Here is a 12689-nt window from a genome sequence, read left to right on the forward strand (position 1 = left end):
GTCACACTGTGAAGCTCGCTGTGTGGTTTTGGTCACACTGTGAAGCCGGCGGTGTGGTTTTGATCACACTGTGAAGCTCACTGTGTGGTTTTGGTCACACTGTGAAGCCGGTGGTGTGGTTTTGGTCACACTGTGAAGCTCACTGTGTGGTTTTGGTCACACTGTGAAGCCGGCGGTGTGGTTTTGGTCGCACTGTGAAGCCGGCGGTGTGCTTTTGGTCACACTGTGAAGCTCACTGTGTGGTTTTGGTCACACTGTGAAGCTCACTGTGTGGTTTTGGTCACACTGTGAAGCCGGCGGTGTGGTTTTGGTCACACTGTGAAGCCGGCGGTGTGGTTTTGGTCACACTGTGAAGCTCACTGTGTGGTTTTGGTCACACTGTGAAGCTCACTGTGTGGTTTTGGTCACACTGTGAAGCCGGCGGTGTGGTTTTGGTCGCACTGTGAAGCCGGCGGTGTGCTTTTGGTCACACTGTGAAGCTCACTGTGTGGTTTTGGTCACACTGTGAAGCTCACTGTGTGGTTTTGGTCACACTGTGAAGCTCACTGTGTGGTTTTGATCACACTGTGAAGCTCACTGTGTGGTTTTGGTCACACTGTGAAGCTCACTGTGTGGTTTTGGTCGCACTGTGAAGCCGGCGGTGTGATTTTGGTCGCACTGTGAAGCCGGCGGTGTGGTTTTGATCACACTGTGAAGCTCACTGTGTGGTTTTGGTCGCACTGTGAAGCTCACTGTGTGGTTTTGATCACACTGTGAAGCTCACTGTGTGGTTTTGATCACACTGTGAAGCTCACTGTGTGGTTTTGATCACACTGTGAAGGTCACTGTGTGGTTTTGGTGACTGTGAAGCTCACTGTGTGGTTTTGGTCACACTGTGAAGCCGGCGGTGTGGTTTTGGTCGCACTGTGAAGCTCACTGTGTGGTTTTGGTCACACTGTGAAGCCGGCGGTGTGGTTTTGATCACACTGTGAAGCTCACTGTGTGGTTTTGGTGACTGTGAAGCTCACTGTGTGGTTTTGGTCACACTGTGAAGCCGGCGGTGTGGTTTTGGTCGCACTGTGAAGCTCACTGTGTGGTTTTGGTCACACTGTGAAGCCGGCGGTGTGGTTTTGGTCGCACTGTGAAGCCGGCGGTGTGGTTTTGGTCGCACTGTGAAGCTCACTGTGTGGTTTTGGTCACACTGTGAAGCTCACTGTGTGGTTTTGGTCACACTGTGAAGCTCGCTGTGTGGTTTTGGTCACACTGTGAAGCCGGCGGTGTGGTTTTGATCACACTGTGAAGCTCACTGTGTGGTTTTGGTCACACTGTGAAGCCGGCGGTGTGGTTTTGGTCACACTGTGAAGCTCACTGTGTGGTTTTGGTCACACTGTGAAGCTCGCTGTGTGGTTTTGGTCACACTGTGAAGCTCGCTGTGTGGTTTTGGTCACACTGTGAAGCCGGCGGTGTGGTTTTGATCACACTGTGAAGCTCACTGTGTGGTTTTGGTCACACTGTGAAGCTCGCTGTGTGGTTTTGGTCACACTGTGAAGCTCGCTGTGTGGTTTTGGTCACACTGTGAAGCCGGCGGTGTGGTTTTGATCACACTGTGAAGCTCACTGTGTGGTTTTGGTCACACTGTGAAGCCGGCGGTGTGGTTTTGGTCGCACTGTGAAGCCGGCGGTGTGCTTTTGGTCACACTGTGAAGCTCACTGTGTGGTTTTGGTCACACTGTGAAGCTCACTGTGTGGTTTTGGTCACACTGTGAAGCTCACTGTGTGGTTTTGATCACACTGTGAAGCTCACTGTGTGGTTTTGGTCACACTGTGAAGCTCACTGTGTGGTTTTGGTCGCACTGTGAAGCCGGCGGTGTGATTTTGGTCGCACTGTGAAGCCGGCGGTGTGGTTTTGATCACACTGTGAAGCTCACTGTGTGGTTTTGGTCGCACTGTGAAGCTCACTGTGTGGTTTTGATCACACTGTGAAGCTCACTGTGTGGTTTTGATCACACTGTGAAGCTCACTGTGTGGTTTTGGTCACACTGTGAAGCCGGCGGTGTGGTTTTGGTCGCACTGTGAAGCTCACTGTGTGGTTTTGGTCACACTGTGAAGCTCGCTGTGTGGTTTTGATCACACTGTGAAGCTCGCTGTGTGGTTTTGATCACACTGTGAAGCTCACTGTGTGGTTTTGATCACACTGTGAAGCTCGCTGTGTGGTTTTGATCACACTGTGAAGCTCACTGTGTGGTTTTGGTCGCACTGTGAAGCCGGCGGTGTGGTTTTGGTCGCACTGTGAAGCTCACTGTGTGGTTTTGGTCACACTGTGAAGCTCGCTGTGTGGTTTTGATCACACTGTGAAGCTCGCTGTGTGGTTTTGATCACACTGTGAAGCTCGCTGTGTGGTTTTGGTCACACTGTGAAGCTCGCTGTGTGGTTTTGATCACACTGTGAAGCTCGCTGTGTGGTTTTGATCACACTGTGAAGCTCGCTGTGTGGTTTTGGTCACACTGTGAAGCTCACTGTGTGGTTTTGTTCGCACTGTGAAGCCGGCGGTGTGGTTTTGTTCGCACTGTGAAGCCGGCGGTGTGGTTTTGTTCGCACTGTGAAGCCGGCGGTGTGGTTTTGGTCGCACTGTGAAGCTCGCTGTGTGGTTTTGGTCACACTGTGAAGCTCGCTGTGTGGTTTTGGTCACACTGTGAAGCTCGCTGTGTGGTTTTGATCACACTGTGAAGCTCGCTGTGTGGTTTTGGTCACACTGTGAAGCTCACTGTGTGGTTTTGTTCGCACTGTGAAGCCGGCGGTGTGGTTTTGTTCGCACTGTGAAGCCGGCGGTGTGGTTTTGGTCGCACTGTGAAGCTCACTGTGTGGTTTTGGTCACACTGTGAAGCTCACTGTGTGGTTTTGGTGACTGTGAAGCTCACTGTGTGGTTTTGGTCACACTGTGAAGCCGGTAGTGTGGTTTTGGTCGCACTGTGAAGCCGGCGGTGTGGTTTTGGTCACACTGTGAAGCTCACTGTGTGGTTTTGGTCACACTGTGAAGCTCACTGTGTGGTTTTGGTCACACTGTGAAGCCGGCGGTGTGGTTTTGATCACACTGTGAAGCTCACTGTGTGGTTTTGGTCACACTGTGAAGCCGGCGGTGTGGTTTTGGTCGCACTGTGAAGCCGGCGATGTGGTTTTGGTCACACTGTGAAGCTCACTGTGTGGTTTTGGTCACACTGTGAAGCTCACTGTGTGGTTTTGATCACACTGTGAAGCTCACTGTGTGGTTTTGGTCACACTGTGAAGCTCACTGTGTGGTTTTGGTCGCACTGTGAAGCCGGCGGTGTGGTTTTGGTCGCACTGTGAAGCTCACTGTGTGGTTTTGGTCGCACTGTGAAGCCGGCGGTGTGATTTTGGTCGCACTGTGAAGCCGGCGGTGTGGTTTTGATCACACTGTGAAGCTCACTGTGTGGTTTTGGTCGCACTGTGAAGCCGGCGGTGTGGTTTTGGTCGCACTGTGAAGCTCACTGTGTGGTTTTGGTCACACTGTGAAGCTCGCTGTGTGGTTTTGATCACACTGTGAAGCTCGCTGTGTGGTTTTGGTCACACTGTGAAGCTCGCTGTGTGGTTTTGATCACACTGTGAAGCTCACTGTGTGGTTTTGGTCGCACTGTGAAGCTCGCTGTGTGGTTTTGGTCACACTGTGAAGCTCACTGTGTGGTTTTGATCACACTGTGAAGCTCACTGTGTGGTTTTGATCACACTGTGAAGCTCACTGTGTGGTTTTGTTCGCACTGTGAAGCCGGCGGTGTGGTTTTGTTCGCACTGTGAAGCCGGCGGTGTGGTTTTGGTCGCACTGTGAAGCTCGCTGTGTGGTTTTGGTCACACTGTGAAGCTCACTGTGTGGTTTTGGTCACACTGTGAAGCTCGCTGTGTGGTTTTGGTCACACTGTGAAGCTCGCTGTGTGGTTTTGATCACACTGTGAAGCTCACTGTGTGGTTTTGGTCACACTGTGAAGCTCACTGTGTGGTTTTGGTGACTGTGAAGCTCAGTGTGGTTTTGGTCACACTGTGAAGCCGGCGGTGTGGTTTTGATCACACTGTGAAACTCACTGTGTGGTTTTGGTCACACTGTGAAGCTCACTGTGTGGTTTTGGTCACACTGTGAAGCCGGCGGTGTGGTTTTGATCACACTGTGAAGCTCACTGTGTGGTTTTGGTCACACTGTGAAGCCGGCGGTGTGGTTTTGATCACACTGTGAAGCTCACTGTGTGGTTTTGGTCGCACTGTGAAGCTCACTGTGTGGTTTTGGTCGCACTGTGAAGCTCACTGTGTGGTTTTGGTCGCACTGTGAAGCCGGCGGTGTGGTTTTGATCACACTGTGAAGCTCACTGTGTGGTTTTGGTCGCACTGTGAAGCTCACTGTGTGGTTTTGTTCGCACTGTGAAGCCGGCGGTGTGGTTTTGGTCGCACTGTGAAGCTCACTGTGTGGTTTTGGTCACACTGTGAAGCTCGCTGTGTGGTTTTGATCACACTGTGAAGCTCGCTGTGTGGTTTTGATCACACTGTGAAGCCGGCGGTGTGGTTTTGATCGCACTGTGAAGCTCACTGTGTGGTTTTGGTCGCACTGTGAAGCCGGCGGTGTGGTTTTGGTCGCACTGTGAAGCCGGCGGTGTGGTTTTGGTCGCACTGTGAAGCCGGCGGTGTGGTTTTGATCGCACTGTGAAGCCCGTGGTGTGGTTTTGGTCGCACTGTGAAGCCCGCGGTGTGGTTTTGGTCGCACTGTGAAGCCGGCGGTGTGGTTTTGATCAAACTGTGAAGCTCACTGTGTGGTTTTGATCACACTGTGAAGCTCGCTGTGTGGTTTTGGTCACACTGTGAAGCTCACTGTGTGGTTTTGGTCACACTGTGAAGCTCACTGTGTGGTTTTGGTCGCACTGTGAAGCAGGCGGTGTGGTTTTGTTCGCACTGTGAAGCCGGCGGTGTGGTTTTGGTCGCACTGTGAAGCCGGCGGTGTGGTTTTGATCGCACTGTGAAGCTCACTGTGTGGTTTTGATCGCACTGTGAAGCCGGCGGTGTGGTTTTGATCACACTGTGAAGCCGGCGGTGTGGTTTTGGTCGCACTGTGAAGCCGGCGGTGTGGTTTTGGTCGCACTGTGAAGCTCGCTGTGTGGTTTTGATCACACTGTGAAGCTCACTGTGTGGTTTTGTTCGCACTGTGAAGCCGGCGGTGTGGTTTTGGTCGCACTGTGAAGCCGGCGGTGTGGTTTTGATCACACTGTGAAGCTCGCTGTGTGGTTTTGGTCGCACTGTGAAGCTCACTGTGTGGTTTTGGTCGCACTGTGAAGCTCACTGTGTGGTTTTGATCACACTGTGAAGCTCGCTGTGTGGTTTTGGTCGCACTGTGAAGCTCGCTGTGTGGTTTTGATCACACTGTGAAGCTCACTGTGTGGTTTTGGTCACACTGTGAAGCTCGCTGTGTGGTTTTGGTCACACTGTGAAGCTCACTGTGTGGTTTTGGTCGCACTGTGAAGCCGGCGGTGTGGTTTTGATCGCACTGTGAAGCTCACTGTGTGGTTTTGATCGCACTGTGAAGCCGGCGGTGTGGTTTTGGTCGCACTGTGAAGCCGGCGGTGTGGTTTTGGTCGCACTGTGAAGCCGGCGGTGTGGTTTTGATCGCACTGTGAAGCTCACTGTGTGGTTTTGATCGCACTGTGAAGCCGGCGGTGTGGTTTTGGTCGCACTGTGAAGCCGGCGGTGTGGTTTTGGTCGCACTGTGAAGCCCGCGGTGTGGTTTTGGTCGCACTGTGAAGCCGGCGGTGTGGTTTTGGTCGCACTGTGAAGCCCGCGGTGTGGTTTTGGTCGCACTGTGAAGCCGGCGGTGTGGTTTTGGTCGCACTGTGAAGCCGGCGGTGTGGTTTTGATCACACTGTGAAGCTCACTGTGTGGTTTTGATCACACTGTGAAGCTCGCTGTGTGGTTTTGGTCACACTGTGAAGCTCACTGTGTGGTTTTGGTCACACTGTGAAGCCGGCGGTGTGGTTTTGATCGCACTGTGAAGCTCACTGTGTGGTTTTGATCGCACTGTGAAGCCGGCGGTGTGGTTTTGGTCGCACTGTGAAGCCGGCGGTGTGGTTTTGGTCGCACTGTGAAGCCCGCGGTGTGGTTTTGGTCGCACTGTGAAGCCGGCGGTGTGGTTTTGGTCGCACTGTGTAGCCCGCTGTGTGGTTTTGATCGCACTGTGAAGCCGGCGGTGTGGTTTTGGTCGCACTGTGAAGCCCGCGGTGTGGTTTTGGTCGCACTGTGAAGCCGGCGGTGTGGTTTTGGTCGCACTGTGAAGCCGGCGGTGTGGTTTTGGTCGCACTGTGAAGCCGGTGGTGTGGTTTTGGTCGCAATGTGAAGCCGGCGGTGTGGTTTTGGTCGCTTGGTGAAGCCCGCGGTGTGGTTTTGGTCACTTGGTGAAGCTGGCGGTGTGGGTTTGGTACTGGATTGTTTCACTGTGTTTTCAGGAAGCTGTGAGCAGTTTGTCACAGAGGTGCTGCTACTTTTAGACACTAAACACTTTCTGTGCCATTCTCATCTTTTTATAGTCGCAGCTGTCGGCTTCAGTTGGCGGCGGCGGCTCTGGCGCGCTGTGACGCGCTGTGACGACACTCGTCCTCTCTGAAACTCCATGTTGTTGATCTGATTTGGTGTTACGCGTTCCTTGAAATGAGTACTGCATGTAGGCATAAACCGGATACTGACGCGATACGTTGTACCGCTGCGTTCCTCACAGCGGGCTTAGATTTGTCTGAGGAGTCTTTGTGTCTTCATCCATTTGTGACTCTTGACAGATGATGAGGAAGAAGCAGTCCTCTACACCATCCTCCATGACCTCTGACCTCAGTGATGACCCCGACACAGAGGAGGCGCTGAAGGGTTTTGCTTTCCTGGCCAGTCCCGACGAGCTGGATGTTTCTCCAGAGTCCAGGAGCAGGGAGGACAGCGAGGAGTGGGGTAAGACCCGGAATGCCTCTGACCCTCCATACCCAAACTAAAACACACAAAAACTAAAGAATGAGGACTTTTAGAAACATGTTACCATGGGAACCGGCTTACGCACAAACTTCTTCACACATCAGCAGCAGTTTGGAATTGAGCGTTTTGCTCAAGATCACTTCAGTGTGCAGACAAACCGCTGTGCGTCTGTTCCACACAAGATCCTGAATGATCAAAATAAAGTTCCAGGATCGCCCCCGCAGGTTACCTGCCGCAAAATCCTCCTGTTGCCTAGCAACACTTTCAACGTCATTTGTCCAGCTCCACAAAAAGCGTCCCCACGCAGGCGATGATTCATCAGAGTGCAGGTCTGAGAACACACCAAGATGAGTGGAAGAAAAGCACAAAGAATTCAGCAAGTCTGACATTCCCACACGGACCCAAACGCAGCATGAGAAGGTGAATTCTTTTTTCTTTACAACACTAACGATGGAGCACACAGCGGTAACGACCGTCTGAGCTGCCTTTGTGTGTTTTGTAACAGGCACCTGTTACAAAACACATTGGTCTTGTGTTGTCAAACCCACGCTGCCTCCGCCACTGCGCCGCTGCTCCTCATCCCTCAGAATCCCCTCCACTCATCCAGGAGCATTTTTAATCTCTGATTCTCTATTTATATCACAAAAACATCAGAACAGAGAATATCCTCCGTTTCAGATTAAAATCCTGTTTGTTTGTTTTTTGGAGTAAATAAACCTGAAGTGAGTCTGACCTGAAGTGTGCATGAACGTGTGACCCTGAGATCCGGATCAGACTATGAACCTGAACCTTTCTGCTCCTGCAGAGAAGGAGGAGCAGCCTCCCACCGGCGAGGTGTCCTGGGACGTGGACCAGGGTCTGATCGCCCAGCTCAAGGAGCAGTACAGGAAGGAACGCAAGGGCAAGAAGGGGGTGAAGAGTAAGTCCTGACCCGGGGCCACAGCTTATCCTGCTCCATACACAGTTTTATTCTTTTCTATTTTTGTTTTCTGGTTCTGCTGTTTTAAAAACTCTGAATGTCCTGAACTGGTCCACAGGGTTGGTACCAGAACCCATCAGGACATTTTTGTCTGCAGTGTGAACTTCAGTGACACTGATAATTATCATAATAATAATATGATGATAATAATCATAATAATAATAATGATAATAATAATAAGATGATGATGACAATGATCAATCAATCAATCAATTTTTTTTTATATAGCGCCAAATCACAACAAACAGTTGCCCCAAGGCGCTTTATATTGTAAGGCAAGGCCATACAATAATGATGTAAAACCCCAACGGTCAAAACGACCCCCTGTGAGCAAGCACTTGGCTACAGTGGGAAGGAAAAACTCCCTTTTAACAGGAAGAAACCTCCAGCAGAACCAGGCTCAGGGAGGGGCAGTCTTCTGCTGGGACTGGTTGGGGCTGAGGGAGAGAACCAGGAAAAAGACATGCTGTGGAGGGGAGCAGAGATCGATCACTAATGATTAAATGCAGAGTGGTGCATACAGAGCAAAAAGAGAAAGAAACAGTGCATCATGGGAACCCCCCAGCAGTCTACGTCTATAGCAGCATAACTAAGGGATGGTTCAGGGTCACCTGATCCAGCCCTAACTATAAGCTTTAGCAAAAAGGAAAGTTTTAAGCCTAATCTTAAAAGTAGAGAGGGTGTCTGTCTCCCTGATCTGAATTGGGAGCTGGTTCCACAGGAGAGGAGCCTGAAAGCTGAAGGCTCTGCCTCCCATTCTACTCTTACAAACCCTAGGAACTACAAGTAAGCCTGCAGTCTGAGAGCGAAGCGCTCTATTGGGGTGATATGGTACTACGAGGTCCCTAAGATAAGATGGGACCTGATTATTCAAAACCTTATAAGTAAAAAGAAGAATTTTAAATTCTATTCTAGAATTAACAGGAAGCCAATGAAGAGAGGCCAATATGGGTGAGATATGCTCTCTCCTTCTAGTCCCCGTCAGCACTCTAGCTGCAGCATTTTGAATTAACTGAAGGCTTTTTAGGGAACTTTTAGGACAACCTGATAATAATGAATTACAATTATTTTATTATAATGATAACCATTATAATATAATAATAATATGATGATGATAGTAATAATAATAATAATGATAATAACAATGATGATGATGATGATGATCACAATAATAATAATAATAATTATTATTATAATAAGATGATGATGATGACAATGATAACCATCATAATGATAATAATAATGATGATGATCACAATAATAATAATACCAATAATAATAATAATAATGATAATAATAATAATAATTATTATTATTATTATAAGATGATGATAATGAGGATGACAATGATAACCATCATAATATGCGTATAATATGATGATGAGCATAATAATAACAATAATATGATAACCATCATTATAATAATCATAATATTAATAATAATAAGATGATGATGATGATAACAATGATAACATCATAATATAATATGACAATCATCATTATAATAATAATAATATGATGATGATGATGATCATAATAATAATATGATTATGATGATGACAGTGATAACATCATAATATAATATGATGATAATAATAATAATATGATGATGATCATCATAATAATCGTAATATTAATAATAATAATAAGATGATGATAATGATAACCATCATAATATAATATGATAATAATAATAATAATAATAATAATAATAATAATAATAATAATTATTATTATTATTATTATTATTATTATAAGATGATGATAATGATGAAGAGAATGATAACCATCATAATATAATATGATAATAATAATAATAATGATAATGATGATGATGATGATCACAATAATAATAATAATGATAATAATAATAATTATTATTATTATTATAAGATGATGATAATGATGATGACAATGATAACCATCATAATATGCGTATAATATGATGATGATCATAATAATAACAATAATATGATGACCATCATTATAATAATCATAATATTAATAATAATAAGATGATGATGATGATGATGATGATAACAATGATAACATCATAATATAATATGACAATCATCATAATAATAATAATAATAATAATAATATGATGATGATGATCATCATAATAATATGATGATCATCATAATAATCGTAATATTAATAATAATACGATGATGATAATGATAACCATCATAATATAATATGATAATAATAATAATAATATGATGATGATGATAATAATAGTAATAAGATGATGACGATGATGATAACCATCATAATATAATATGACAATCATCATAATAATAATAATAATAATAATAATAATAATATGATGATGATAACCATCATAATATAATATGATAATAATAATAATAATATGATGATGATGATCATAATAATAAGATGATGATAACAATGATAACCATCATAATATAATATGACAATCATCATTATAATAATAATAATAACAATAATATGATGATCATCATAATAATCATAATATTAATAATAATAAGATGATGATAACAATAACCATCATAATATAATATGACAATCTTCATTATAATAATAATAATAATAATAATATGATGATGATCATAATAATAAGATGATGATAACAATGATAACCATCATAATATAATATGACAGTCATCATTATAATAATAATAATAATAATAATATGATGATGGTCATAATAATAAGATGATGATGACAATGATAACCATCATAATATAATATGATAATAATAATAATAATAATAATAATATGATGATGATGATGATAATCATGATAATATGATTGTCCATCCTGCTGCTGATGAACCTGATTTGATGTTTTTGTCCTTCTTCCTGTCCTTCTGTGGCTCCTCCTCCTGACCTAGGACCGAACCGGTCTAAGCTCCAGGACATGCTGTCTAACCTGCGGGATGTGGAGGAGCTTCCCTCCATGATGGGTCCATCCCGGCCCGCCGTGCCCAGGCTCAGCGAGCACGATGTCGGACGCCCAGAAGACGGTAAGCACTGAACGGGTCCTTAGCGGCGCGGCAGCTGAGCTAACCGGTGCGCTAACAGATCCAGAGATCCACTTTCAGCCTCCAAAGGTTTTTGCAGTTTGTGGCACTGCCCTGGTGCATTCTGAGACTACCTTCAATGACTGAGAACATCTGTTCAGGTGCCTGTGGTGGAGAATCTTCCATATTTGTTGCTCAGAGTTAAGAAAATTTGGAACTTTTCTGAAGTTGCTGGATAAACAAAGGTTTTTGGGTTTTGGCCCAAAATCTTAGGATGGTTTAATTTGGGGCTACAATTCGATGTGACATCTGACCCTGCTGCCTTCTGTGTTCCTGTAGAGGCCATGACCTTCCTGCCATCAACTGGGAAGTCCTTCATCCTGGGCAGAGTGGACGAGGCGGTCTCTAACGAGCTGGGACTGGGAGAACTGGCCGGACTAACTGTGGCCAACGAAGCTGAGAGCATGGCGTACAACGTGAGTAAAACTCAAGTCCCAAAGACTCCTTTGATGTCTCAAGATGTTCCATAATTCATGAGGAACCTCTCACAGATCACCAGTAACAACGACGCCCTGAGGAAGACCTGGAACCCAAAGTTCACCCTTCGGAGCCACTTTGACTCTGTCAGAAGCCTGGCCTTCCACCCAGTGGAGCCGGTCCTGGTCACCGCCTCTGAGGACCACACCCTCAAACTGTGGAACCTCCAGAAGACGGCACCGGCCAAAAAGTGAGAAGCTCTGGTTTTAAAATGATGGTTTTTGTGCTCGGGGCTCAGTCGGCACAACACAGAATACAACACAGGCTTTGTGACAAGGACCTTACGATACAGGCCTCACGATACATGTTTCATGATACAAGCCTTTGACACAGTTAGCCGCCGTGGAATCGTCATGTTGTTGTGACTGAACTCTAAATAAAGCCAGTGTAGGATCGTTGGAAGAAAGAAAAAGAGGAACTAAGTTTTCTGCTTCTTTTGTGTTCAAGAAGAAGATAGAAGACCTGGGCTCGAGATTGACCCTAGCCCTGGGCTCGAGTCTGGCCCTACCTCTGTGCTCGAGACTGAGCCTAGCCCTGGGCCCAGGGCTGAACCTAATCCTGGGCACGGGACTGACCCTAGCCCTGGGCTTGAGTCTGGCCCTACCTCTGGGCTTGAGACTGACCCTAGCCCTGGGCCTGGGGCTGACCCTAGCGATGGGCCCGGGACTGACCCTAGCCCTGGGCTGAGTTCTGTTGTTTCCTCAAACTGTATTTACTCATAAGAAGTTGAACAAAGACAGAGGATTTGCAAACAGGACATCCAGATATAAATATTGGACATGAAGCCTGTATCAGAAGAATCATGAAGCAAGGTTCAAAAATTAATTCTGTTGTTGGTGTGTGTGTGTTTTTAATTTATTAATTTGATAAATGTTTGTTTTGCAGATGTGCTGCTCTGGATGTCGAGCCGATCTACACGTTCAGAGCCCACAGGTGAGTTCCTCTGGACCCTCCTGAATATATATATATATATATATATATATATATATAACAACAAAAAGAAAATATTTTAGGTTGAGAGTGAGATCATTTTCTGATGAATTGAACTGAGAAACATCAGAAAATGATGTTAATGAGACACATTTGGAGACTCCCAGGACCCAGGGTCATGTTTAGTTCCTGACCTCCTGAGGTCCACTGATGATCTAAGAACTGTCAGATCCTGACCAGTTCTTATCCAGGCTTTGGC

General features: G+C 46.0%; 1 protein-coding gene across 1 annotated transcript in view; it reads left to right on the plus strand.

Annotated features, from left to right (window-relative positions):
* Positions 1-12689, plus strand: part of strn (striatin, calmodulin binding protein) — a 56332-nt gene that overhangs the window by 35962 nt on the left and 7681 nt on the right. The window contains exons 9-14 of the mRNA XM_034187672.1: positions 6794-6956; positions 7783-7896; positions 10835-10966; positions 11303-11439; positions 11515-11690; positions 12386-12433. Of these exons, the coding sequence (XP_034043563.1) occupies positions 6794-6956; positions 7783-7896; positions 10835-10966; positions 11303-11439; positions 11515-11690; positions 12386-12433 (770 nt within the window). The remainder of the gene's footprint in view (positions 1-6793; positions 6957-7782; positions 7897-10834; positions 10967-11302; positions 11440-11514; positions 11691-12385; positions 12434-12689) is intronic.

The sequence above is a fragment of the Thalassophryne amazonica genome, chromosome 15 (assembly GCF_902500255.1).
Source record: "Thalassophryne amazonica chromosome 15, fThaAma1.1, whole genome shotgun sequence".
NCBI classification, from domain to species: domain Eukaryota; kingdom Metazoa; phylum Chordata; class Actinopteri; order Batrachoidiformes; family Batrachoididae; genus Thalassophryne; species Thalassophryne amazonica.